This window comes from Hemitrygon akajei, chromosome 7 (assembly GCF_048418815.1).
Source record: "Hemitrygon akajei chromosome 7, sHemAka1.3, whole genome shotgun sequence".
In the NCBI taxonomy this organism is placed as follows: domain Eukaryota; kingdom Metazoa; phylum Chordata; class Chondrichthyes; order Myliobatiformes; family Dasyatidae; genus Hemitrygon; species Hemitrygon akajei.
In genome coordinates, this window is record NC_133130.1 from 61,334,554 (window position 1) to 61,361,695 (window position 27,142).

General features: G+C 38.9%; 1 protein-coding gene across 2 annotated transcripts in view; it reads left to right on the forward strand.

Annotated features, from left to right (window-relative positions):
- cfap36 (cilia and flagella associated protein 36) overlaps positions 1-23,579 on the forward strand; it is a 90,079-nt gene extending 66,500 nt beyond the window's left edge. The window contains exons 7-11 of one of the 2 annotated variants that reach the window (XM_073051025.1): positions 4,692-4,766; positions 12,835-12,925; positions 18,354-18,523; positions 22,066-22,224; positions 23,415-23,579. In XM_073051025.1, the coding sequence (XP_072907126.1) occupies positions 4,692-4,766; positions 12,835-12,925; positions 18,354-18,523; positions 22,066-22,224; positions 23,415-23,495 (576 nt within the window). In that variant the 3' untranslated portion in view covers positions 23,496-23,579. The remainder of the gene's footprint in view (positions 1-4,691; positions 4,767-12,834; positions 12,926-18,353; positions 18,524-22,065; positions 22,225-23,414) is intronic. The other variant, XM_073051026.1, reaches the window with a different exon arrangement.
- The last annotated feature ends 3,563 nt before the right edge of the window (positions 23,580-27,142 follow it).

Genomic DNA, 27,142 nt, shown 5'->3' on the forward strand with positions numbered 1-27,142 from the left:
CAGGTCCTTCCACAACATTTCTATAGGATGAAGGGACTTTGACTTGGCCATTCCAAAACATGAATTTTCTTCTTTTTAAACCATTCTGTTGTTGATTTATTCTTGTATTTCGGATCATTGTCTTGTTGCATTATTCAACTTCTATTTAGCTTCAGGTGACGGACTGCTATCCTACACTCTCCTGTAAAATGTCTTGATACAATTTTGAATTCATTATTCTCTCAGTGATTACAAGCTATCCAGGCTCTGAGACAGCAAAGCAGTTCCAAACCATGATGCTCCTTTCATCATGCTTCACAGTTGGGATCAGGTTTTGGTGTTGGTGTGTAGTGCCTTTTCTCCTGCAAACATAGCATTAAGCATTTCAGCCAAAAAGTTCATCTGTCTTATCTGTCCACAGAACAATATTCCAGAAGCATTATAGAACATCCAGATGGTCTTTTGCAGACTTGAGACATGCAGCAATTTTTTTTTGGAGAGCAGTAGTTTCCTCCATGGTCTCCTTCCACGAACACCATTCTTGTTCAGTCTTAAGGTGGATACATGAACAGAGATTTCTGCAGGTCTTTTGCTGTTACCCTGGGTTCTTCTTCACCTCCTTCAGAATTGCACGTTGTCCTATTGGTATGATCTTTGCAGGAGATCAGCAGGGAGAGTAGCAACAGTACTAAGTTTTCTCCATTTGTAGACAATTTCTCTTCCTATGAACTAATGTACACTCAAGTCTTTAAAAATGCTTTTGTAGCCTTTTCCAGCTTCAAGCATCCCTGCATTTCTTCTTCTAAGGTCCTCTTTTGATTGAGGTATGGTTCACATAAACAGATTTTTCTTGAAGGACAGGCTCTGTCAGTAACCTGACTTTGTGTATCTTTATTTTAAAAGGGCAGGGCCCCTCTACAAGCCACACCTCCAATCTCACCTCATTGATTGGAACACCCGACTCCAAATAGCTCTGTAGAAGGCATAATCTGAGAGGTTCACATACTTTTCCCAACAAATACATCTAATATTGGATCATTTTTCTCAATAAATAAATGCACAAGTATAATGTTTTGTATTTATTTAATTTTGTTCTTTTTATCTAGTTTTAGGACTTCAGTGAAGATCTGATCACATTTTAGGTCATATTCATGCAGAAACAGAGAAATTTCTACAGGGTTCACAGACTTTCTAGCACCACTGTAGACATTCGACAGTCTTTGACAGTCTTTATGAGTACGTCTTGTAGGAAACAAATAGAGAGATGTTGTCTAACCAAGTCAAATTTGTAAATTATTTCTTAATGATTGGAATATTTCAGGCTGTTGTCTTCTTTTGATCATAAGGTAAAGCATAATGTAACTAACAAAAAAACAATTATTTGTATCAAATTATAGCACATTTTTGCAATATTCCGAGCACTTGTTCCCATTGAGCAGTCTGTTTAACAAGTAAACATTCTTGTCCATTGTCACACTGTAATTTAACAGTAGCAGTGGATTTTTTGACAGCTGTAATTATATGCAATCAGTCTTTCTGGACCAGACCTAATGCTTGAAGTAACTGACCATGAATTCAGAGTGGCAATTAGGCCTTGGACAGCATAGCCTCGAAGCCTTGCCACACTGATCCTCACAACAGGCTTTGAGAGATGGCAAAGCTGAAAAATGTGCTTTGGTCCTGTCAAAGCTGTCGAGAATTTTAACAGTTTTAAAAATGCTCCTGAATTCTTTTTCATTAAAACAATTATATATAAATGTAGCAATTATATGAATGTATATGGAGGGCTATGGTCCCAGTACAGGTTGATGAGAGTAGGTAGTTTAAATGGTTTTTGGCATGGACTAGATTGGCCAAAGGGCCTGCGTTGGTACTGTACCACTCTATGACTCTGAATGATTTAAAAATATTTCTTTTGAAATATAATAGAAAACAGAAGAGCACTTAGAGATGATGAATATCATTAGATAAAAGTAACATAACTTTTGAAAAAACAACTGCTTACTTTTCTCTCTGCATCTTAATGTGTAGTCCTGGCATATCCATTGGAATCAGTGTGGACTCTGATCTTATGTCTGGTCTGATGTTTGTGATGGATCAAAGAGATGTTTTTAAAGATTGTATTCGTTTCATTTATGTTGCAGCTGCATCCACTATTTTGATATTTTTTTATTAACCCTACTACTTTTTCCCACTGTTAGATAAACAGAGTTATGATTAAATTATGTTCATAAATTAAATGGAATCCACATGCCAGATTGATCTGGTTTTAATTTAATTAATTAATTTATTTAGAGATACAGCACAGAATAGGCCCCCTTTCAAGCCATGCCGCCAGCATCCCACCGATTAACCCTAAACCAATCATGGAACAATACACAATGACCTACTAACCTTTAGATTGTGGGAGGAAACCAGATCACCTGGAGGATTCCACAGGGAGGATGTACCGACTCCTTGCAGAGGATGCTAGTTTTGAACTCCAAATTTTGATGCCCCAAGCTGCAAAAGTGTCATACTAACTGCAACGCCATTGTGGCGCCTTTTCATATTGCTTTCACATCAATGGATGATGGAATTGGCTGTGATCATGCAGATTGGAGGATAGCTCATGTAGTTCCATTGTTTAAAAAAGGCTCAAAAAGTAAGCTGGGAAATTATAGGCTGGTAAGTTTGACAGCGGTAGTAGGTAAATTATTGGAAGGAATACTAGGAGATAGGATCTACAAGTATTTGGATAGACAGGAACTTATTAGATAAAGTCAGCATGGCTTTGTGCATGGTAGGTCATGTTTAACCAATCTATTAGAGTTTTTCGAGGAAGTTACCAGGAAAGTGGATGAAGGGAAGGCAGTGGATGTTGTCTACATGGACTTCAGTAAGGGCTTTGTCAAGGTCCCGCATGGGAGGTTAGTTAGGAAGATTCAGTCACTAGGTATACATGGAGAGGTAGTAAATTGGATTAGACATTGGCTCAATGGAAGAAGCCAGAGAGTGGTAGTGGAGTATTGCTAATCTGAGTGGAGGCCTGTGAATAGTGGTGTGCCACAGGGATCAATGCTGGGTCCATTGTTATTTGTCATCTATATCAATGATCTGGATGATAATATGACAAATTGGATCAGCAAATTTGCTGATAATACAAAGATTGGAGGTGTAGTGGACGGTGAGGAAGGTTTTCAAAGCTTGCAGAGGGATTTGGACCAGTTGGAGGAATGGGCTGAAAAATGGCAGATGGAGTTTAATGCGGACAAGTGTGAGGCATTGCACTTCGGAGGGTCAAACCAAGGTAGAACATACAAGGTAAATGGTAGGACACTGAGGAGTGCAGTAGAACAGAGGGAACTGGGGGTACAGATACATAATTCCCTAAAAGTGGCATCACAAGTAGATAGGGTCATAAAGAGAGCTTTTGGTACATTGGCCTTAATAAATCAAAGTATTGAGTATAAGAGTTGGAATGTAATGGTGAGGTTGTATAAGACATTGATGAAACTGAATTTGGAGTATTGTGTGCAGTTTTGGTCACCTAATTACAGGAAGGTTATTAATAAGGTTGAAAGATTGCAGCGAAGGTTTACAGGGATGTTGCCGGGACTTGAGAAACTGGAGTTACAGAGAAAGGTTGAGTAGTTTAGGACTTTATTCCCTGGAGCATAGGAGAATGAGTTGTGATTTAATAGAGGTGTATAAAATTATGATGTGTATAATATAGAGTAAATGCAAGCAAGCTTTTTCCACTGAGGCTAGGGGAGAAAAAAACCAGAGGTCATGGGTTAAGGGTGAAGGGGGAAAAGTTTAAAGGGAACATGGGGGAGGGGGGCTTCTTCACGCAGAGAGTGGTGGGAGTGTGGAATGAGCTGCCAGATGGAAGTGGTGAATGCGGGCTCACTTTTGACATTTAAGAAAAACTTGGGCAGGTATATGGATGTGAGGGGTTTGGAGGGATATGGGCCAGGGTGCAGGTCAGTGGGACTAGGCAGAGAAATGGTTCGGCACAGCCAAGAAGGGCCAAAAGGCCTGTTTCTGTGCTGTAATGTTCTATAAATGATCAAATTTGCATAATAAATCTGTCATTAAATGTATTGAATTTGCAGAGCTAATAAATTATCAGCATCACAAATTATTTCATATATTTTACCAACCCAAATGGATGAATAAGCTTTGGAAAATTTTAGAATTGAGAATTAATCCACTTGATAAAAATAATTAAGATCACTGTCCAGTGAAGTTTAGAATAAACATCTTAATAATTGTTGGCTGTAGTGAATTTGTGCAATAATAAAAACTATTGTCTGTCCATCATTTACTTAACTGGGTTAAGTGATGGTAACAAGGATTTGTTGAGTTTATAAAGCAAAGGTTCCCAAACATTTAAGGAGAATCCCTTTGAGTGTTCCTTCTGAAGTCACTTCCCCAAGTTAATTGATCATTTTCCCAAGTTAATTGACTTGGCTTGAAAGCAGGATGAAATGGGAGATAAAGTTAGTAGTACTGGAGATGAAGGTAGGTTTAGGAATACCATTGAGAGATGATGTAAATTTTGAAACATTTCATGTTCAGGCTAGAGTTTACTCTAGTTACATAGAAGGTTTCTATATTGTTATCTAAAATTGGGATGGAAAGTGTACAGATTTTATAGATATCAAGGAACCTGTTGCTTTGTGAGTGCAGTGAGGTTGACTGTATTAACATCCTAAATTTTTTTACAGGCTGTTCAGAAATCTTTGCAAAAGAGAGCATCAACAAGAGAAGATGCAGTTGCATCCACAAGTAACCTAGATGAGGTAGTAGATGATCTTGCAAAATTCTTAGTCTGTGTCACGAGTTAGTTACTAATTTATGAACAAATTTTGTATTCTTTGAAAAATTCATACTACTTTAAAAGTGGAGGTATTGGAATAACAAATTACCTACATTGAACAGATAAGTTGATGAATCTAATATCCAATTTATGATTTTTGTATAATTCAAGATTACTAAACACTGGATCTTAAAATCTATATTCTTATTTATTATTATTGATTATTATTGTGGAAGTATATTTTCAGTTTTGCTTTCTAGTTCCATTCAGTTATTCATGTTTATATGCACTTTCTATTGTAAATTTGTTTTCATTTTAAAATATAGCGGTCCTTAAGCTGCATTTGTTTTGCTGTTCTGGAGTTTTAGATGGATATTAAGGATATCAAAGAGGATCTATTGCAAGAGAGACATCAGTGTGATGTGGTTTGTCAATGGAGTTTTTTTCTGAAAATATGGTTCATAAATTCAAGTGTGCAAGCTCGAAGTGATTGGTGACTTATGAGGTAGGTTCCCAGATATGTTCACTGGGTTTCATGATAATGGAGCTGACCAACTTACAATAGCCTGCCAGAGAAGTGTTTTGAAAAAGTACACTGCTGCTTGTGCAGTAGTATATATGTAGGTCAGTTTGAAAAATATGGCATCAAGAATTGCTGGAAGGGTCAGTAGTTTCCCCCAACTGCCCTCACAGCTCAGGGATGCTCTAATAGTGACAATATTCAAGAGGGAAGACAAGGCAGATTGTGGCAATTACAGAGACATTCTCTCCTGACAACAAAGTGCTTGTATGTATCTTTGCATGTCTCCTTCAGCTGTATGAAGAAGTACTCCCTGTATTGTAGTGTGGTTTCTGCCCATCTAGAGGTACTGCAGACATGATCTTCACAGCATGTGAATTACTGGAAAAATGCTGTGACTAAAAGCAACGCACGTAATTGGCTTTCATAGATACAGTGGACCAGCAAGGTCTCTGCTGGATATTATCAAGACATGGCTTCCCTGACAAATACTCGTGAATACTGAGGCACGATGGCGTGTCAGCGAGAGTACTCAACAATAGTGGCACTGAATCAGAATGATTCACTGTTAAGAGATTCAAACAGGACTTTATTATTGCACCCACCCTATTTGCCATCTTTATTGCTGCATTCTTTCTCCTCATTGACCAAGACCTGCCACAGGGAATCCCATTGTGTATGGAATGAACACCAGGCTTTTCAATCTCAACTGGCTCAAGGTCAAGAACAAGGTCAACACTGCTGTCATGGAACTTCAGTATGCAGATGACAACATCACAGCACACTCTGAAGAAGACCTCCAATGCATCCTGAATGGCTCTGCCAAAACACTTCAGGCCCTAGGTCTTGTATTGAACATAAGCAAAAAAGATAAAAGTCCTATATCAGCCACCACCCAAACATCCATTTATCCAGCCTTCCATAAAAGTTGACGATATTGCCCTTGAAAATGAAAATTACTTTTCCTACCTTGGCAGCATTCTCTATTAAAAGCAGATATTGACTCAGAGATCAACCACCACCTGAGTATTGCTAGTGGAGCCTATGCAAGATTCAAGAGTTCAAGAGTTTTTGAAGACTTCAACCTACACATCAAACCAAAACTTTAGGTTTATAGAGCAATTAGTCTTCTTACATTATTTATGGAACTGAATCATGGACCACCTACAGTAGGCACCTGAAAGCCCTGTAACAATACCACCAAAGAGCCTTGCGAAAGGTTTTGAGGATCAGCTGAAGGACAGGTGCACTGGAGGAGGCCAACATGAACAGCATCTCCAACACAATAAACCAATACCATCTCTGATAGATAGGTCATGTCATCTGGATGCCTAACTCGCATTTCCCCAAACAGATCTTTTATTTCCAGTTGAAAGAAGGTCAACAAGCTCTGGTGGACAAAGGAAATGCTTCAAAGATAACATCCAAATCAGTCTGAAGAAATTTACCATTACATCTAAAAACCAGGAAGGCATTGTCCTCTAGACACCACGCAAACACCCCCCCCCCCCTCCCGGAGGAAATCTGTTCAAGAGGGAGCTATGCTACATGAGAACAACTTCCACTGTGCTACATGGAACAAAAGAAACTGAACACCCAAAAGACCCAACCACTAATCACGGCCACCACATCATCATACCCACAATGCACCAGAATGTGTGGATCTCTGATGGGTCTCCACAGCCACCTGAGGACCCAGCAATAGACAAGGAGAGCATCAAACCCGACTTGAGTGATCGCATTAAAGAAGCATTGAGAATTGTGGAAAGGTGGAGCCACGGAGCTAGGATTCCTTATTTCATAGCAATTTGGAGGCTGTGGCTAGAACAGAGGGGAGGAATGGCTGGGTCGAGGTTGTTTGGAAAAGTGTAGGTGAATTTTGGTTTCCTTGTTGCCCCTGAGCAAATCACTTTCTGTTGCCCATTTTTCCAGTCCCTTTGTTCTATAAGTAACCTTTAAGATGTTCTCAGTCATACTCAATGGAAAAAGATTATTCAAAGCAGATCAAGAGGCTTGAGCATTTTTCTGCGTTTAGCCCACATCCCTCTAAATCTTTCGTACCTGTCCAAATGCTTCTTAAATACTGACTGTCCCTGCTCCGGAATGTTCTATATATTCACCACCCTCTGTATGGAAAAACTTGCCTCTGATCTCCTTTAAGTATTTTCCCTCTCACATTCAACATATGTTCTTTAGTTTAAGAACTTCAAACTATGAAGAAAATCTGTGACTATCCAACCTGTCTATTTTATAAATCGCTATTGTCAACACTCCTCTACTTCCCTGTGCTCCAGGGAGAGGGAAAAGTTAAGAGATAAAGGGGTCAGAAGGACAAGGAAAACAAAAATAGGGGGAGTGGAGGCAGATGGGAGTAGTTCCCAGAAGTCAGAAAAATCAATGTTGATGCCTTCGGGTTGGAGACTACTCGTTTCCTCACTCCCCTCCCCCACTGTCATGACCTGCCTATTGTTTGTGCATTTAATATTTCAGTAATATTTGAGCTGTGTGTGTGTGTTCGTTGATTGGACATTCCTGTTTGTTTAATTAATTCATTACGGGTTAAATGTAAAATACGTGAATTGCATACTTCATGCAACCACATGATATGCTCGCTTAAGGTAAAGAACAAAGTTAGACTTGCATCTCTCAACACTCTTGTTTTCCTTTGTGTTAGTTTAATGTTTTGAAGTTACAAAACATAATGGTGGTGATGAGGTATTTTTAAAACTGTCCCGAGATGCCTGTTGAAAGCAGTGAGACGTTTGAGTTTAAATAAAGCACAGCGAGGAACAGAGAGTAAAAAAAATGCAGCTCAGCACCTGCAGAACAAGTCAAGTTTTTTAAAAAAAGGCAGAAAACAGAATTCAGTAAATTAATAAACAGTAACAGGTGATAACAATCATAAAAAAGAGCAGAAATGGCTGGCTACATCGGATGGTTAGATGCATTTGATTGCTTAATGGGCAACTGGCTTATGTTTACTGAGCTAATTGAACAGTATTTTGAAGCAAATGAAATAGCCAATGAGAAATGAGTACCAATTTTGCTGAGTACATTGGGTTTAAAGGCTTACAGTTTGCTTCGAACTTTGACTGTTCCAAGATTAGCTTTGCTGATTTCATGAAAGTGATGCAGGAACTTTTAGAATGAAAACCATTATTGATTGCAAAATGCTTTAGGTTTCATAAGCAAAATCAAAAAGAAGGGGAGTCCATTTCAGCAAATGTGGCTGAATTGAAGAGATTGTCTGAGCATTGTCAGTTTGGTAATGGGCTTAATGATGCACTGAGTGATTGTTTAATTTGTGGAATCTTACAAGGAAGTATTCAAAATCGGCTCCTAACTGAAGCACAACTTATGTTTAAGAGAGCAGTTGAATTTTCTGTATCAATGGAAACAGCAGGCAGAGATGCAATTGAGTTGCAGTTGGGAATGAAAGTGAGTATGAACAAAGTTGCAGTGCCTAAACAGAAACCGGTCTGGCTGAATGAATTGTGTTACCATTGTGGTAGAAGCTCACATACACCAGACCAATGCAGGTTAAAGGTGAAACTTGCAGAAAATGCAACAAAGAAGATCATATACCCAAAGACCATGTCAGGTAGACAAAAATAAATAATCTGCACAGGGAAGAGAAAGAGCTAAAAAGTCAAGTTGCAGTTTCAAAAAGAAGCACTAATGTGCATGCTTTTGAAAAATCTGACAATGATTAGAGTAATATGGGACTGGATAACCTTGAGATTTACAATGTGAAAACTAGCAATGGACAAGCAATATGGCTTACACAAGAAATGAACATCAAATTAATTAAAATGGATTTAGACACTGGTTCAGCTGTTCAGTCATCACATAAAATTAGTTTGAGTGGTATTTCAAAGATATTACACTGACACCTGTAAATATCCAACTAAGAACTTATACTGGAGAAGAGATAACTCCTGTGGGAATGACACTTGTAACAGTGAAATACAACAACCAACAAGCCACATTGGGCTTGTATGTGGTAAAAACAGGAGGGACAGCATTGTGGGGGTATGATTGGCTGAGCCATCTACAACTTGATTGGAGATTCATCCACTATTTGCATGTCTCATCCCCTGTAATGAAATGAACTGAAAGTGAGTTAAGAAAGGTACTGGATTCTGCCGTAACAGTCTTCATGCTGTACAGCATGAACTGTTGCCCAACGGAGGGCAGACAGGTATTCGTGCCAGCCTCTGGTTGGAAAACATATTGGACCAAGGGAAGACCATGCTGTTCAGAGTAATCATAGAAGTGATGAAAGCAGTGACCTGACTACAACAGTTTTTGTAGGCAACGTATCTGAGAAAGCTACTGATATGTTAATCAAGCATTTACTTCCAAATTGTGGCTTGGTTTTGAACTGGAAGAGATCTCAAGAAGTTTCAGGAAAGTTGCAAACATTCTTTGATGAATATAAAAAACCAGAATCTGCTCTGCACTCATTAAGGTTATTGCTTAAACTTTAAGTGGGAGACAAAAAGCTGCTTGCAAAAGTAGATGCAAAGATCAAACCCCAGCTGGATGAATAGAAGGCAAAAGGAAGGGAGTCAATGTAGATACGAAAACAGAGGACTCATTAGATGATGTTGTGGATGAGGAAACCAAAAAGAGAGATCAGATCATAAAGAGAGCAATAGAACGTATAAACTATTTTCTGGATTCCAACCAGGTCCAGGTGTCAGTTTTACCTGATGTTTCGATGATAGACTCCACCATCTTCTTCAAGGATGATGCCTAGGCATGTCTAATCCAGTGTATGTATGTCCGCAAGGGTTAATAAGAGAATACTCCAGTGATCTAAATACAGCTTCCCAATATCAAGATGCACAAACTAGAAGAAGAAAGGGGAAGGAGAAGAAGGATGTCCATAGCTGTCAGAACCACTTCCTGCAGTCTCAGAATCAACTCCTCCAACCACCACGAGGAGGTTCCAGAAGCTGAGAGTGTTTTCACAACCACAAGTCTCGCCTGCCAAGCAGAGTGATTCTCCTCGTCAGGAAAGATGTTATCCCACAAGAGTAAGAAAGCCTCCAAAGCGATCGAATCTTTAAGCCTGAATGGTAAATTTTAAATTGTCCTACGCTGTGGATGTCTGTGTAGTAGTTGTTCTGTAAAGTATATTGTGTATATAGTTGAGATGCACTCTGGGAGTTTATAGTCAAGCAGGGTGCAGTGTTATATAGTATTCTAGTAATCTTGTGTATATATTGATTAAGAATTGTTGTTCATTTAAATAATTCATTGCGGGTTATATCTATAAATAGGTGAATTGTATACGTCATCACGCTACCATGTGCTATGCATGCCTCACAAAGTAAAGAAAAAAGTTAGTCTCGCATCTCTCCGCTCTCATTTTCCTTTATTAGTTTAATGCTTTGAAGTAACAAAACATAACACTTATCACCCTCACCTTCCACCCTCTGGTTCTGTACTTCCCTTCATTTCATGGTCTACTGACCTTTCCTATCAGATTCCATCTTGTTCAGTCCTATGCCTCTTCCACCTATCACCTCCCAGCTTTTCACATCATTCCCATTTCCCTCCTCCTCCCCCACCTATCTACCTTGTCCTTCTCACCTGCCAGTTCACACTCCTCCCACTCTCTTTTATTCTTGTTTCTGCTCCTTTTCTGTCCAGTCCTGATGGGTTTCAACCAGAAATTTTGACTGTTAATTTCTTTCCATGAAATGCTGCTAACCTGCTGAATTTCTCCAGAGTTTTGAGTGTGTTGCTTCAGATTTTCAGCAATTGGAGTCCTTTTTCCTATTCCCTTTTCTCAGTTTCTTTGCCTCCACTGCACCTGCTTTCAGAACGTGGCTTTCTGTTCCAGGACATCAGAAATGTCCTCCTTCTTTAAAGGACAGGCTTTCCCTCCATCCACTTTAGATGTTGTCCTCACCCGATCTCCTCCATTTCCTGAACATCTGTGCTCACCCCATCTTCCTGTCTCCTTAAGGTGATGGAGTTTCTCTTGTCCATACCTACCATCCCATCAGCCTCCACACCTACTGCCATCTCCAAAGGGATTCTACCACTAAACATCTCTACCCCCTCCCCCCAGCTTTCTGTATAGGGATTGCTCCCTCTGTGAATCCCTTGTCCATTTGTTCTTCCCGGTATTTATCCCTGCAAGCGGCCTAGGTGCTAGACCTGCCTGTACACCGCCTCCCTCACCTCCATTCAGGGTCTAGGCAGTCTTTCCAGGTGAGGCAACACTTCACTTGCAAATTTGCGGGGGACCGCTTCATCAAGTACCTCTGCTCCATCCACCAGAAGTAGGATTTCTCGGTGGCCAAACATTTTAATCCCAATTCCCATTTCCTTCCCAGTGTGTCAATCTATGGTCTCCCCTTGTGCCAAGATGAGGCCACCCTCAGGGTGGAGGAGCAGCACCTTGTATTCTGTCTGGGTAGCCTCCAACCTGATGGCATGAATATCAGTTTCTTCTTCCAAAAAACAAATTCCCCCAATTCTCCACTCTGACCTTTTACTCACCTGCCTAATACTTCCCCGTGACCCCCACCCCTTTCTCCTGTAGTCTGCTGTCCTCTCATCAGATTCTTTCTTCTCCAGCCTTGACCTTTCCCACCGATTTGGCTTCACCTATCTTCTTCCAGCTAGCCTCCTTGCCCTCCCCCACCTTTTTATTCTGGCATCTTCCCCCATCCTTCTCCATTCTGAAGAAGGATCTTAGCCAGAAACGTCCACTTCATTTCTTTAGATGCTGCCTAACCTGCTGAGTTCCTCCAGCATTTTGTGTTTTGTCTTGGAAGTCTTTTTTGCTGAGGAGTTGTGAATAGAATTGCAATCATCAGTAAAGATCTCTACTTCTCTCCTTAAGATGAAGGAAGGTTATGATGAAATTTTTGGGCCTAAGGCTCTGAGGAAATCTGACAGTAATATCTGACGGTAATGGCCAAGGGTTGGGATGATTTATAATGATTGATCTGGTAGCTTTTTGGAAATTCAGATGGCATAATAACATGGCAGGATTAATGTTTCACTCCTGTTCATTTTTATCTCTAAATATACGGTAATTAGATTAAAGATTAGCTTTATTTGTCACATGTACATCAAAACACAGTGAAAAGTATCAACAACTAATACAATCCGAGGATTGTGCTGGGGCAGCCCGTAAGTGTCTCATGCCTCAGGTGCCAATATAGGTTGCCCACAACTCACTAAACCTAACTCCAACTTGTATGTCATTGGAATGTGGGAGCAAACGCAGCAGGTCACGGGGAGAGTATAAAAATTTCTTACAGACAGCAGCAGAAAATTAACGTCAGTCAGTGATTGCTGGTTCTGTACAGTATTGTTCTAACAGATATGCTACAGTGCTGCTCTCAGAATTGAAAGCTTTATGCTATGTATCTTTTATTTTGCACTAAATATTTGCTTTGGTACTGTATTATTTGATTGTAAGATCCCAGTACATAAAATGGATTGTACAGGTGAACTACTGCATCCAGATTCATTAAGCTTGCTATTTTTTTTTTAAACCTAGAATTCTACAAACTCTTTAAACACCTTAGAGCAATTACCAGAAGCCATATCCTCAAGCAAGATGGCTACTAATCACCAATGCAGCTTTTCAGGTAAGGCAAAATTAGCACCTGTATAAAGTTAAAGGCATTTATTATTAATGACATAGTTTGGTGCAATTGATTGCCAATATTCAGACCAGCTATTATCACAGAATATAGAACAGCTATGAGAAAATATAAAATACCTGTGAATAGCCTTGATTCTTAAGGAAATTGCTTTATCTTTCTCAGCATAGTTAGTTTTCCCATGTACTGTGGCAATATACATGTGATAAAATGATCGGTATGGAGGGCATGTAAAACAAAGTTTTCCACTGAACATTGTGACAGTTTTTAACAGTTTACCAATCTGTCATGAGGATAATTCATTTTCTCTCCTGTTCTTTTCATTTTTTGAGCGGTATGTTGATGTTTTTTCTTTTATAAATTGGAATAATTCTCCAGGTGCTGAATCCAAAGCAACACACACACACACAAAATGCTGAGGGAACTCCGAAGGTTAGGCAATGTCCAATCCCAAGACTGGAAAGGAGAAGAGATCATGCTAGAATAAAAAGGTGGAGGGAGGTAAAGGAGGATAGCTAGAAGGTGGTAAGTGAAGCTAGGTGGTTAGTAGAGGTAAAGGGCTGGAGAGGAAGGAATCTGATGGGAGAGGAGAGTGGACCATAGAAGAAAGGGAAGGAGGAAGGGATCAGGACAGGTGAAAGGCAGGTGAGAAGAGGTTAAAAGGATAGAGTGGAGAATACAAGAAGAGGGCAGTGGGGTGGATTTTATTTACTGGAAGGAGAAATCAATGTTCACGCCATCAAGTTGAAGCTGATCAGATGGAATGTAAGGTGTTGCTCCTCCACCCTGAGGGTGGCCTCATCATGTCACAAGAGGAGGCCATGGGACTGCATGTCGGAATGGGAATGGGAATCCGAATTAAAATGTTTGACCACTGGGAAGTTCCACTTTTGGCAGATGGAGCAGAGGTACTCGACAAAGCGGTTCCCCAATTTATGACTGGTCTCATCAATGCAGAGGAGGCCGCATCGGGAAGAGCACTGGACACAATGGACAACCCTAGCAGATTTGCAGGTGAAATGTTGCCTCACCTGCAAGTACTGTTTGGAGCCCTGAATGGAGCTGAGGGAGGAAGTGAGTGGGCAGGTGTAGCACTGAGTGCCAGGAGGGAGATTAGTGAGGAGGGATAATTGGACAAGGGAATCACAGAGGGAGTGATCCCTACAGAAAGCAGAAAATTTGGAGGATGTAAAGATGAGTTTAGTGGTAGATGGCCAAAGTTACAGAGAATGATGTGTTGGATGCAGAGGTTTGTGGGGTGGTAGGTAAGGACGGGGAACTCTATCACTGTTAAAGCAGCACAAAGATGGGCTGAGTGCAGATGTTCAGGAAATGGAGGAGATGCAGGTGAGGGCAGCATCGATGGTGAAGGAAGAGAAATCTCATCCTTTGAAGGAGGAGAACATCTCTGATATCCTGGAAAGCAAAGCCTCAATCTGGCAACATATGCGGCAGAGATGACGGGAATGAAAAAGGGAATTTATAGGAGACCTTTTGGGGAGAGCATCATCAAGAAAGCCATGGGAATTGGTAGGTCTATAAAATATGTCAGTCGAAAGTTTGTCCCCAGAGACAAGTGTATTTAAGGGCAGGGTGGAAGCTGAAGGCAAGGTTGATTAAATTGACAAGCTCAGCATGGGTGCATGAAGCAGTGCCAATGTAGTTGTCAATGTAGTGGAAGAAGAGTTGGGGAACATTTATGGGAAAGGCTTGGAATGTGGACTATTCTATATCACTAAAGAAAAGACGTTTTCCTTTTATATTTCTTTTGGAAAGTATATCAGGAACATATCTATTATCATTCCATTAAACGCAGTCATAATTAGGAGATTACATTAGGTCTGTATTCTTTTAAATGTGTATAAATTGCAAAATACAGTGCAGACACAAATCCCATTTGTAATTGAAGTAATTTGGTATAAGACCATAAGACACAGGAGCAGAATTTGACCATTCAGCCTATCGAGTCTGCACCGCCATTCCATCATGGCTGATCCTGGATCTCACTCAACCCTGATACACCTGCCTCCTCTCCATATCCTTCGCTACCCTGATGAATCAGAAACGATCAACCTCCGCCTTAAATATATCCACGGACTTGGCCTCTACTGCAGAGCATTTCACAGATTCACTACTCCCTGGCTAAAAATATTCCTGCTTACCTCTGTTCTAAATGGTTGCCCCTCAATTTTGAGGCTGTGGCCTCTAATTCTGGATACCCCCATCACAGGAAACATCCTCTCCACATCCACCCTATCTAGTCCTTTCAACATTTGGTAGGTTTCAATGAAATTCCCCTGCATTCTTTTAAATTGGTGAGTACAGGCCCATAGCTGCCAAATGCTCCTCATGGGTTAACCCCTTCATTCCCAGAATTATCCTCGTGAGCCTCCTCTGGTTTTCTCCATGGGGCCCAAAACTGACCCTCACAAATGCATTGGATTCTTGGCTAAATAAATCAAATCGATATTCTTTGGAGTTTTGAAGAATGAGATCAACCTTATTGAAACAGCAGGCATAACAGCGACATTGTTTTAAATGACCATTGCCTATTGTCACCAAGGCGTGTAGGCACTTCTCATGGAGGTGGTGAATCTCTGGGATTTTGTACACTTGAGTTTTCTGAGCTTAGGTCATTGGGATATTAATAAATACATTTCTGAAAAATCCAGGAATAGGCAAAACAGAGATTAGGGCAGGTTAGGGGTTTATGAAAAGGAAATCAGGATTTGAATATTCAATATTCAATTCAGGGATATTCAATATTCAGGAGGGATAGACAGGAAAGAAAAGGAGGTGAGGTAGCATTACTGGTTAGAGAGGAGATCAACGCAATAGACAGGAAGGACATTAGCCTGGAGGATGTGGGATCAATATGGGTAGAGCTGCATAACACTAAGGGGCAGAAAACGCTGGTACGAGTTGTGTACAGGCCACCTAACAGTAGTAGTGAGGTTGGGGATGGCATTAAACAGGAAATTAGAAATGCATGCAATAAGGGAACAGTAGTTATAATGGGTGACTTCAATCTGCATATAGATTGGGTGAACCAAATTGGTAAGGGTGCTGAGGAAGAGGATTTCTTGGAATGTATGCGGGATGGTTTTCTGAACCAACACGTCGAGGAACCAACTAGAGAGCAGGCCATTCTAGATTGGGTATTGAGCAATGAGGAAGGGAGAGTTAGCAATCTTGCCGTGCGAGGCCCCTTGGGTAAGAGTGACCATAATATGTTGGAAATCTTCATTAAGATGGAGAGTGACATAGTTAATTCAGAAACAAAGGTTCTGAACTTAAAGAAGGGTAACTTTGAAGGTATGAGATGTGAATTAGCTAAGGTAGACTGGCAAATGATACTTAAAGGGTTGACAGTGGATATGCAATGGCAAGCATTTAAAGATCGCATGGATGAACTACAACAATTGTTCATCCCAGTTTGGCAATTAGTGCATTAGTGATAATTTTTCAAAACTCCTTAGATTCTGGATTAGTTCCTGAGGATTGGAGGGTGGCTAATGTAACCCCACTTTTTAAAAAAGGAGGGAGAGAGAAACCGGGGAATTATAGACCGGTTACTCTGACATCGGTGGTGGGGAAAATGCTAGAGTCGGTTATCAAAGATGTGATAACAGCACATTTGGAAAGAGGTGAAATCATTGGACAAAGTTAGCATGGATTTGTGAAAGGAAAATCATGTCTGACGAATCTTATAGAATTTTTTGAAGATATAACTAGTAGAGTGGATAGGGGAGAGCCAGTGGATGTGGTATATTTAGATTTTCAAAAGGCTTTTGACAAGGTCCCACACGGGAGATTAGTGTGCAAGCTTAAAGCACACGGTATTGGGAGTATGGTATTGATGTGGATAGAGAATTGGTTGGCAGACAGGAAGCAAAGAGTGGGAGTAAACGGGACCTTTTCAGAATGGCAGGTAGTGACTAGTGGGGTACCGCAAGGCTCAGTGCTGGGACCCCAGTTGTTTACAATATATATTAATGATTTAGATGAGGGAATTATATGCAGCATCTCCAAGTTTGTGGCTGACACGAAGCTGGGTGGCGATGTTAGCTGTGAGGAGGATGCTAAGAGGATGCAGGGTGACTTGGATAGGTTAGGTGAGTGGGCAAATTCATGGCAGATGCAATTTAATGTGGATAAATGTGAGGTTAACCACTTTGGTTGCAAGAACAGGAAAACAGATTATTATCTAAACGGTGGCCGATTAGGAAAAGGGGAGATGTAACGAGACCTGGGTGTCATTGTACACCAGTCATTGAAGGTGGGCATGCAGGTACAGCAGGCGGTGAAAAAGGCAAATGGTATGTTGACATTCATAGCAAAAGGATTTGAGTACAGGAGCAGGGAGGTTCTACTGCAGTTGTTCAAGGCCTTGGTGAGACCGCACCTAGAATATTGTGTGCAGTTTTGGTCCCCTAATCTGAGGAAAGACATTCTTGCCATAGAGGGAGTACAGAGAAGTTTCACCGGATTGATTCCTGGGATGGCAGGACTTTCATATGAAGAAAGACTGGATCGACTAGGCTTATACTCACTGGAATTTAGAAGATTGAGGGGGGATCTTATTGAAACGTATAAAATTCTAAAGGGATTGGACAGGCTAGATGCAGGAAGATTGTTTCCGATGTTGGGGAAGTCCAGAACGAGGGGTCACAGTTTAAGGCTAAAGGGGAAGCCTTTTAGGACTGAGATGAGGAAAAACTTCTTCACACAAAGAGCGGTGAATCTGTGGAATTCTCTGCCACAGGAAACAGTTGAGGCCGGTTCAATGGCTATATTTAAGAGGAAGTTAGATATGGCCCTTGTGGCTAAAGGGATCGGGGGTATGGAGAGAAAGCAGGTACAGGGTTCTGAGTTGGATGATCAGCTATGATCATACTGAATGACGGTGCAGGCTCGAAGGGCCGAATGGCCCACTGCTGCACCTATTTTCTATGTTTCTATGAATGAGGAGGCACCATTTAATGGGGTGCTTTGGTGTTTCCGTGGGTGTGGGATTAGTGCAGGAGAGGGCACAGAAGTAAAAGGTCATCAATTGTTTGAATAATGGAGTAGGTATAAGATGCAGAATGGGTTACTACTGCTTTTTGGTACATTTTATATTGTAGCATATAGTGAGACTAATTTTTTTTTTAGCTAAAAACAGCAAGTAGTATATCTAAGTATTATATTTTCACAATGACATGTAAATTCATAGAAACACATTTTATTCTTGAGTACTTCCACTACAGAATTTGCTGGTGAACATTGAAATTTTGTTTAAATTAATGGAATGGAATTGAGAACAGAATATGATATTATAATGCACATTTAATGAAAGTTACCAATAATAAATTGCTATGTTTATTTTATTTTTCTCCTTTTTTCACTCATGCTGTATTTTCTAACGTAACAGGACAAAACAACAGAATATCTAGAGAAGTATTAGGACCAGTACGAGCCCCACTGAAAGGAGAATTACCTTTGCCATCAGAATCAATAGAGAAAAAGACAAACCAAAGTGATGCAGCAGAGATATGGCTACAGCAAGCGAAAAAGGAAGCTGGTATTTTGGGATCTGTTTTAGTAAGTAACCGAGAGCTTGGCTAAAAATTTATAATTGAATCCTCAGGAGAAATCCATTCAGTAATTATTTTTTATTCATTCTAGATAAATATAATTACATCACTTGGATTGGTGCGTGAAAAATATTGTGCGGAATTTAGTCATACAGCACATAAGCAGAGCTTTCAGCACACCATGTTCTTGCTGACCACAAGTACGCATCTACACTATCTATGTTTACCAGGACTTATTCCATTGCCTTCTGTGCCTTGATGATTCAAAAACTTGTTTAGGAAATGTTAACGGAGTCTGTTTCTATCACCTCATTAGGCAGTGCTCCAGAATTCAATCATCCTCTGTGTTTGTTAGGGGAGGGGAGAGATGTTTCCTCTGATTCCTCCTAACCTCTGCTGTGATGAAGTTTCTCATTATTTCCCTACCCATGCCTTTCATAATTGTGTATACCTACTGTCAGATATCCTTTGCATTCTCTACTCCAAAGAAAACAGATCTGGCCTTTCTAGTCTTATAACTTGTTATATTCTGGACAAGATGCTGGTAAGTCTCCTCTGCACTCTTTCCTATAGTGTGGCAACAAGAACTATGTATGACATTCCAGTTGTGGCTACCTGATATCTTAAAAATGTTGTACCATAACTTCCCTGTTCTTATTTTCTATGCCTTGTCTGATGAAGGTGGGTATCCTGTCTCTTCACCATCTCATAAAACTGTGCTGCCATTTTCATGGATTCTTGATCTAAGGCCCCACTAAGACTATTATATTATTTAGCTCTATCTTCACATCACTAGTACTCCCACATGTATAGTATCACATTTATCAAAATTAAATTCCATCCTGTTTTGCCAATTCATCAGTTTTTCTCCCCACTGTCAATTATCTCACTAATTTCATGTCATTCTGCAAACTTACCGATTATACCTCCTCTATTTGCATCCAGATTGTCAGTGCATATGACAAGGACTTAAGGCTCCTAGCAGAAAATCCCATGGTACACCACTGGTCACAAGTTACGAACTACAAAAACAATCAATCCTGTCATCCTCTGCCTCCTAATTACCAGATCAGTTTTGGATTTAATTTGTTGAATCCCAAAGGCTTTAACCTTTCAGACCTCTCTCCCAATATGGCCTCCAAGTATGACACACAGATTCTGCAAATGCTGGAAATCCGGAGCAACACACAAAATGCTGGAAGAATTCAGAAAGTAAGGCAGCATCAATGGAAGGGAATAAGCAGTCGTTTTGAGCTGAGACCCTGCTTCAGGACTGGATAGGAAGGGGGCAGAAACCAGAATAAGATCACCCACTCACACCTGGTGTCACCATTCATCTGCCAACTGGTACTCCCCCGCCCCCCCCCCCCACCTTCTTATTTTGCCTGTCTCCTTCCGTAACAGTCCTGATGGTCTCAGCCCAAAACCTCAAATGTTTATTCCCCTTCATAGGTGCTTTCTGACTAGCTAAACTCCTCCCCATTTTGTGTGTGATGACCTTATCACACACTGTATGAACTGCAAGTAGACACCACCACCGATACTGCTCTCAGTGTTTCCTTGAAAAATTCAAATTGCTCAGTAGGGTCTTTGCCTCTGCCTTCCCACAAAACTACCATGAATATTTTTGATTAATGACTAGACAATTTGGTCTGTCTACCGGAACTATTTTTAATTACTTCTCTACCACTGGCTGTGGATTCTCAGATCTTGATTATTGAGCTTATCCTTGCCGCACATCTTTAATAAAGGTACCCCATTTGACATTATCCAGTCATCTGTGGCAAGCAGATTTAAAAATCTGTGAGGGTCTCAATAATCTCCTCCTTTACTTCCCATAGCAACCTGGCATCTGTTTCATCAGTCCCAGGGGATTTAGCCACATTAAATCCACCAAGATGTCAAAAACCATCTTTTTAAATGGTAGCTTGCTTAGTTTCTCTCCTTCCCCCCCCCAACTACATTTTCTCCTTAGTGAATACCAATTAGAAGTATTCATTGACCTTTCATCCCTGTCAAGCCACCACTCTTTCCTTATTACTCTCTCGTTCTTAATATTAGTTATAAACTATTTTGGCAATTTCCTTATTATTGTATGCCAGTGATATTTTGTACCGTTTTTCCTCTTCTAATCCCCCTCCCCCATCCATGCTCCTCCTGGGCCTCCTTTTTTTTCCATCTCTATTCCTGCCATGTGCTTTTTTAAAAAAATATTGTGCAATCCTTTATTTCTTGTATTCCAGGTCCCCTCATACTTCCTGCCCTTGCCATTCAATCCTTATACAGATATTGGCATTTACACCTCACTTTTCAATAATTCCCACTTATCAGATGTAAACTTGACTGCAAGTACACGCTCCTGGTCTACTTTGAATTCAGATTTATCTTTGCCTTTCAACTCCCATTTCAGGTGGTTGACATTTCATCAAGATTAAGTTTTTGTTTCCAGGAAAGGGAGAGACAAAGAAAAGGTGCTAAGAGTAGAGATCAGTAAAAATGGTGGTATCAGCTGAACAGTTGTAGAAGGATCAGGTTTATCATTGACATATGTCATGAAATTATTAATTTTGCAGTTGTGGAGATTGGCCCATTGAATACGGAGCAAGTGTAGAGGACAAGATTGACCCTGGTTGGGAGAAGGGCTGAGAGTAGAAATAGATAGGTCAATGTCAGTTGATCTCAAACTTATCAACCATTTCCCTTTCTGTGGATAATGTTTCACCTGCTGAACACATTTTGGGCTTTTCTTTAAATCACCCACCAGAAGCAGTGCTTTGGTTTTCTTTGGTTGGGAGCTTTGCCCACACAGGAAGAAACCTGGTTGAGAGAAACATCGTGTACAAGGTTCCATCATCAAAACTAATGACAGCTAAAGGACCTGGGAAAATAGAATGGAATTCTTGTATTCAACAGCTTAGGAGGAAGTATGTTTAACATAGGCTCCAAGTTATTGATACTATTGCTAACCAATTCCCAGAAATGGAAGCAAGAGGTTAATTTTTAAAAAGTCAGAATAGAACAGATTAGGTGAGAACAAGGTGGAAACTGGCAAAAAGTCATCGATGAAGGGAAATAGTGTGGGAGGAATTCTAAGAACTGATACAACAATCAGTATATCTCAGCTGCAGGCATTTTCATTTCAGACCACATTCTCATTAATTTCTATTTTAGAATATTTAAAAGTTTGTCATCTACTCAGTAGATTAGAAAAGAGAATAGATTATAATTGGGTTCATTTAAGGTATAGCTGACTGTGTGGTTTGAATTTAATTTCCAGCATGTCAACTTGAGTAGCTATTAAGAATCTGTGTTTTCATGCCAGCCACAAATTAGTTTGCTGGTAATCCTACAGGGAAGGAAACTGTTCCACTTACTGATACATGGTACAAATGACTTGATTCCCATCGAACATGATTCACTCAATATCTGAGGCAGACAGGAAAAGGCAACATTTAATTTTGCATGTACCTTGGGACGAAAATGATATGACAATGCTGAAAAAGACTGGATTCCAGATTTATTAAAATTGTTTATCATTCTTCATGGCAGGAACTTTCTGAGAATGAGAGGAAGCAACTTCATGAACGAGCAGCCTATCTTAAAGAACAGCGTGATAAATTGGTGGCAATGAAAAAAGAACAGAGAGAGAAACATCTACCAAAAAATCCTGAAACTCTGAATGCACCACCCACACTAGAAACCAAAGAGGTACTAAATACAGATAACTGTCAAATACATATAGATGACAGAAGTGCACATTGACAACATATTGGACACCAATAGTGAAAAAGCTATACACGTCTGCATCCTCAAATTCGTATCTTTTTGTAAAAAGGAACTGTAAAAATGTTGCATGTAGCTGAAGATTTAATAACCATTCCTTGCTGGAATACCTGAGCTTTTTCCTGCAACTTGCAGTTTGAATAATCCCAAACTATTTAACAAAATGAACAAAGCATTTTTTAAATCAAACTTTCTACTTTTCAGCATATTTGTTTTTTAAAATTTAATTTGCTTTGATTTAGGCTCCAAATTGCCATTTTTCACAACTAATGGTGGTTGAGAATTTTCCGGTGATCGGGAAAAGTGAATGTGGTATTGAACAGAAAGTGGAGTGCTAGAGGCGGCACCAACTGAGGGGATGCTAGACTAGATGGATTGAGGCTGTGAGAAGTCTCAGGATAGTTATTTAAATGTTAGTATGTTATAAGTTATATTGTGGTGAAAAAGTGGGAATTTGTGCAATTCAAAATTATTCTTGCATAAATGGTTAGTGTACAAGGTGCATTTATACTTAGGTGGCAGGACAGCTTTACAGAAATCAAGGGATGCAAATTTTAATAACCCAACAATGAAGAGAGATTCTCCAACCGTTTCACATTTTCTTAATTAATCAAAACTCCATCTTTGTCTTACTGTTGTGGATTGTGGGTTTGGGTTTGGCAAGGCAACAGTATGTAACGACTGTGATTATTCAGCTGGAATGGTGTGATTCAGAATTGCATATAATAGTTGTGGATTTCCCAGAATTCAGGAAGCCTGGCAGCTGGAAGGAAATGCTGAAATTAAGCAAAGCCTCAATTCATGTCAGGACAAAGAATGTAACATTTACTCATGTATCTTAATCATATACTTGATACCTTAATCATTTTAGCATTAAGTATGTTTTTAATATTTGGTAGCTGGTGAAGCATGTGAGACCAAGTTTGATTCTGTACCATGCCTCTTCTGATACCACATAATTTTTAGTTTGCAGTTGGTGGAGTATCGTTGCACAAGAGAATGTTGATCAAAGATAATTTTTTTTGTTAAAAGTATTGGTATCATTGACAGTCTTTAAGTAATGCATTTGTAGATAACGCAGAAATAATGACTAACACTTTTTTTTCTTTATGTAGCTATCTGAGGAAGAAAAGCAGAAAATTCAGAAAAGGAAACATCTGGCAGAAAAACTTAAACAGGAAGTTATCAAAAAATAAAATGTGGACAACAGACTACAAAATCCATAATTTTAATTGAGATCTTTGAGTATTTAATTGAACCGCATTAAAGTTGAAACACTATATATATTGTGACTCTTAATTAGCCGATCATATTGACGCATTTCAGCCACAATTTAAATTAGCCTTCCTTTACTTAATAGGCAGTACTAATTATGTGCAACTTAGAATGCTGAATGGTGATTGTACTGTTCTTGTGAATTATAACATAGTTCAAGACTGTTGTTACCTGGTACCATTCTCATTATTAACCATGAACTTGTGTAACAAAACTGCTTATTATGGCTTCAAGAACTGCTAGGATTTAAATGTAAACTCTAATAGTAAAACATTGAAGGCTTACAGACTTGGGCAATCTGCACACATCCAGCCCTACTGACATTTCTATGTCAAATTAACCACTAAGTTTTGGAAAACAATTTCATCTTTCAAAAATAAATTTCTAAATAAAGACACATGAAGATGTTCAAAGAAGGCATTTAGGTAATCTGATGAATGTGAAAATAACATAGGTATTGTTTAGTGTCATGCATTTAGGCAGTAACCAAATGACTGAATATCCAAATTGATTAAAGGTATCCCATAAAATTTCAACACTGATACCCTTAGTTACTGGTATCAGCCCAGTGCTACATTAAAACGTTCATCAATTCATTAGACGTAAAGATGTCATGGATAAATACTTAATTCCTATTTGAATAACATACTTGCCATGTGCCAAAAGAAATGGGCTAAAGCTGGTTTTATTTTTGCAAGTGACTGAAGTATATTCATTTGACCTATAGTTTTAAATCAACCTTCATTTCCCATTTTACACCTTAAAGTTTCAATTACACATAAAAGGTGACAACCTACTTGGGACCAATCCAACACTTTAAACATTCATTTTCCAACATCATTCCTCAACAGCTGCAGTGTGTAGCATCTACACGTACTGCACCAATTTACACCACCTTGCAAACTGACAGTTCCATCAGGATGAGACCACCACCACTGATCTCCATATCATATACCACCCTAATATGGATAAGATCTCATTATTCTGGAAAATCCCGTTTTTCAGTTCTATAGGATTATCTCTAAACACTGCCCTAGAAACTAGGGCTGAATAGCCAACTCCTTGAGGCTCCTCTGCCTTTCAAGAAAATTACCCAATCAAAAAGGGCAGATGGAGGAAATCAAACAAGATCACAACCATAAAATATTGACACTTTTGCACAAAATGCACTTTTAAAAGCAGCATTTGTGGAAAGAAACTTTTATGTTCAAGACATCATAAAATTTGTAAAGATCAACTTGAAATGTTAATATTTTTCTTTCCACAGATGACACCTGACCTACCAAGTATTTCTAGCATTTTGTTTTTATTTCAGTACCTGGTCCTACCTTCTCCCCATTTCCATAGATCTCTGCCATTAAAATACATCATTAAGGTAGGAGATGCAATCTCAAATACCTTGAGGTAGAGACTTCCACAAAACCACCATTCTTTAGGTGAATATTTTCTCCTCACTTTAAGTCCTTGCTATGTATTCTTTAACATTGATTTCTAGTTTTTGCATTCTTCCTTTGAACAGAGTCTATCCCATCTTGATAGGATTTTAAGTTTCAATTAAGTTAATGGTAGGAGTAGACAGTAACTAATGACCTCGCCAGTGATACCTAAATCCTGTGAATGAAAAAGTATTACAAACACATGACATCCTGCATTTTTTGGTGTAAAATAGAACATTCCATAAGATTTCAGTAGAAGTCATTTTAAAAAGAGCTCAATTCAAACGTGTAGAAGAGCAATCCCATCTTGACCAGTTCCATGCTTTATTTACCAAGTCTTAATAGGAAAACTGATTAATCAAGGAAACATATGAAATCTATCCTTGATTACCAAGATATCAAAGAATCCAGTTAATCTCTGCCTTACTTTTTGCATATTAAGAAAAAGTTACACTATAAAAGTATCTGGTTGTTCAAAAATCCCACTAGTTCAGCACCTGGCCCACCAGTTGCCAATTCTCATTCTACCTTGAAGCTCACCTGGTTGCATTTTCAGTGTGGCCCTGAAACTCACCTGGTTGCATCCCTTGTGTTCCCTTGAAATTCTGATTGCATCTCCCGTGACTCTTGACACTCATTTGAGTTACCATAAAATTTATTATATGTACAGCAAAATATTAAAAAAGAGAAAATGCTTGTTGGTAGCATTCAATAATCCAGAAAATCTGCCAGTCCAGCAGGAAAGTCCCAAGTGTGCCAGATTAAGAGGTTAACAAAACTGAATTTTTCAGCTTTGTAACAGAAACATTTTAATCTCAAATCCTCACTCAAAAACTAGCTTCAAATGATACAGTAAAGTAACTTGAATTTATTAAACATCTTTCAATTAAATTAATAGAAATCCCTTTGTTAAATCGGCACTGACAGCAAAAAATCATTTAAGTGGGAAATTATTTAACATCCTAGTAAGATAGAAATATAACAATGTACAAAACAATTTTATATATTTGGGCAAACCCTTGTATAAAATGGACATTTTTTGAAATTAAAAAAACAAGCAGTATATATGTAAATCATTGCTTGGACTTCAAAATCATTTAAAAATAAAAAGTAAGCAATGCTTATTTTTCAATAAAGTGCTGTGATAATGAAAATAAATCAATATAAAAATTGATTGGAATGTACTGGTAAGATGTGTTGACTTTTGGAATTGTATAAAATGATATTAATGAGAAGCTAAAGTGCAGTCAGAAGACAATGCTAATCAGGATTTTTCTTTCAACTTACTCCATTATCTTGAGCTACAGTATTTCCTTTTGGAGTTAAAATGCATTTAATTTCATGGACTGATTATAATAAAGCAGTTTAACAGAATTCATTTATAACAAATAAATATTAAATAAAACAAATTAACTGCTGCTGTATCCACCAATTGAGGAATTGCAGACCATGCATTGTGATAAGTGAACAAGCACGTTGATAATTTTTTCAACTGAAATATGATACCACAGTTCAAGAATGCCTGACGACAAAGATATTTCAGGAGAAAAGTTAGCTAACGTCAAAATGATTCACAGGGCAAACAGAGGAAATACACATTGTCAATGGGCAAATTTTAAATTCCATTATCTTGAATGTGAAAATAAAACTTGAATAATCAATGGTATTTAAAGTTACAATACAGCAACAGTTCATCACAAATATCATTTTAAAATTAGAACTATATTTATGTTTGCAAGATGAATCTAGTGTACAGATGTAAACTGTCACTATTCAAGAACATGGCACAGTACATATTGTACTGTATTGTGTGATGAGGATCACAACTGAAACATTCTAAAATTAAAATAACGAATATACCAGTTCTACAAGTAAATGCACAATAGTCAAATTTTCAAACTAACTAGTACACAATACAGTCACCCAAATAAAGTAACCAAATAACAAAATTGAAAAATGAATTTTGATTAGCATTAACACATTTAGTTGCTGCTTTGGCTTATCTTTTAAATACTGTGCATAATCCTATAAATAAAATTCTAAATAATCTGTTCAAAGATCAATTAATTGATTTTCAGTTTACAATTCAGCACCATTTTTAAAAGTTCATCTTCTTTTACCAGAAAATAGAC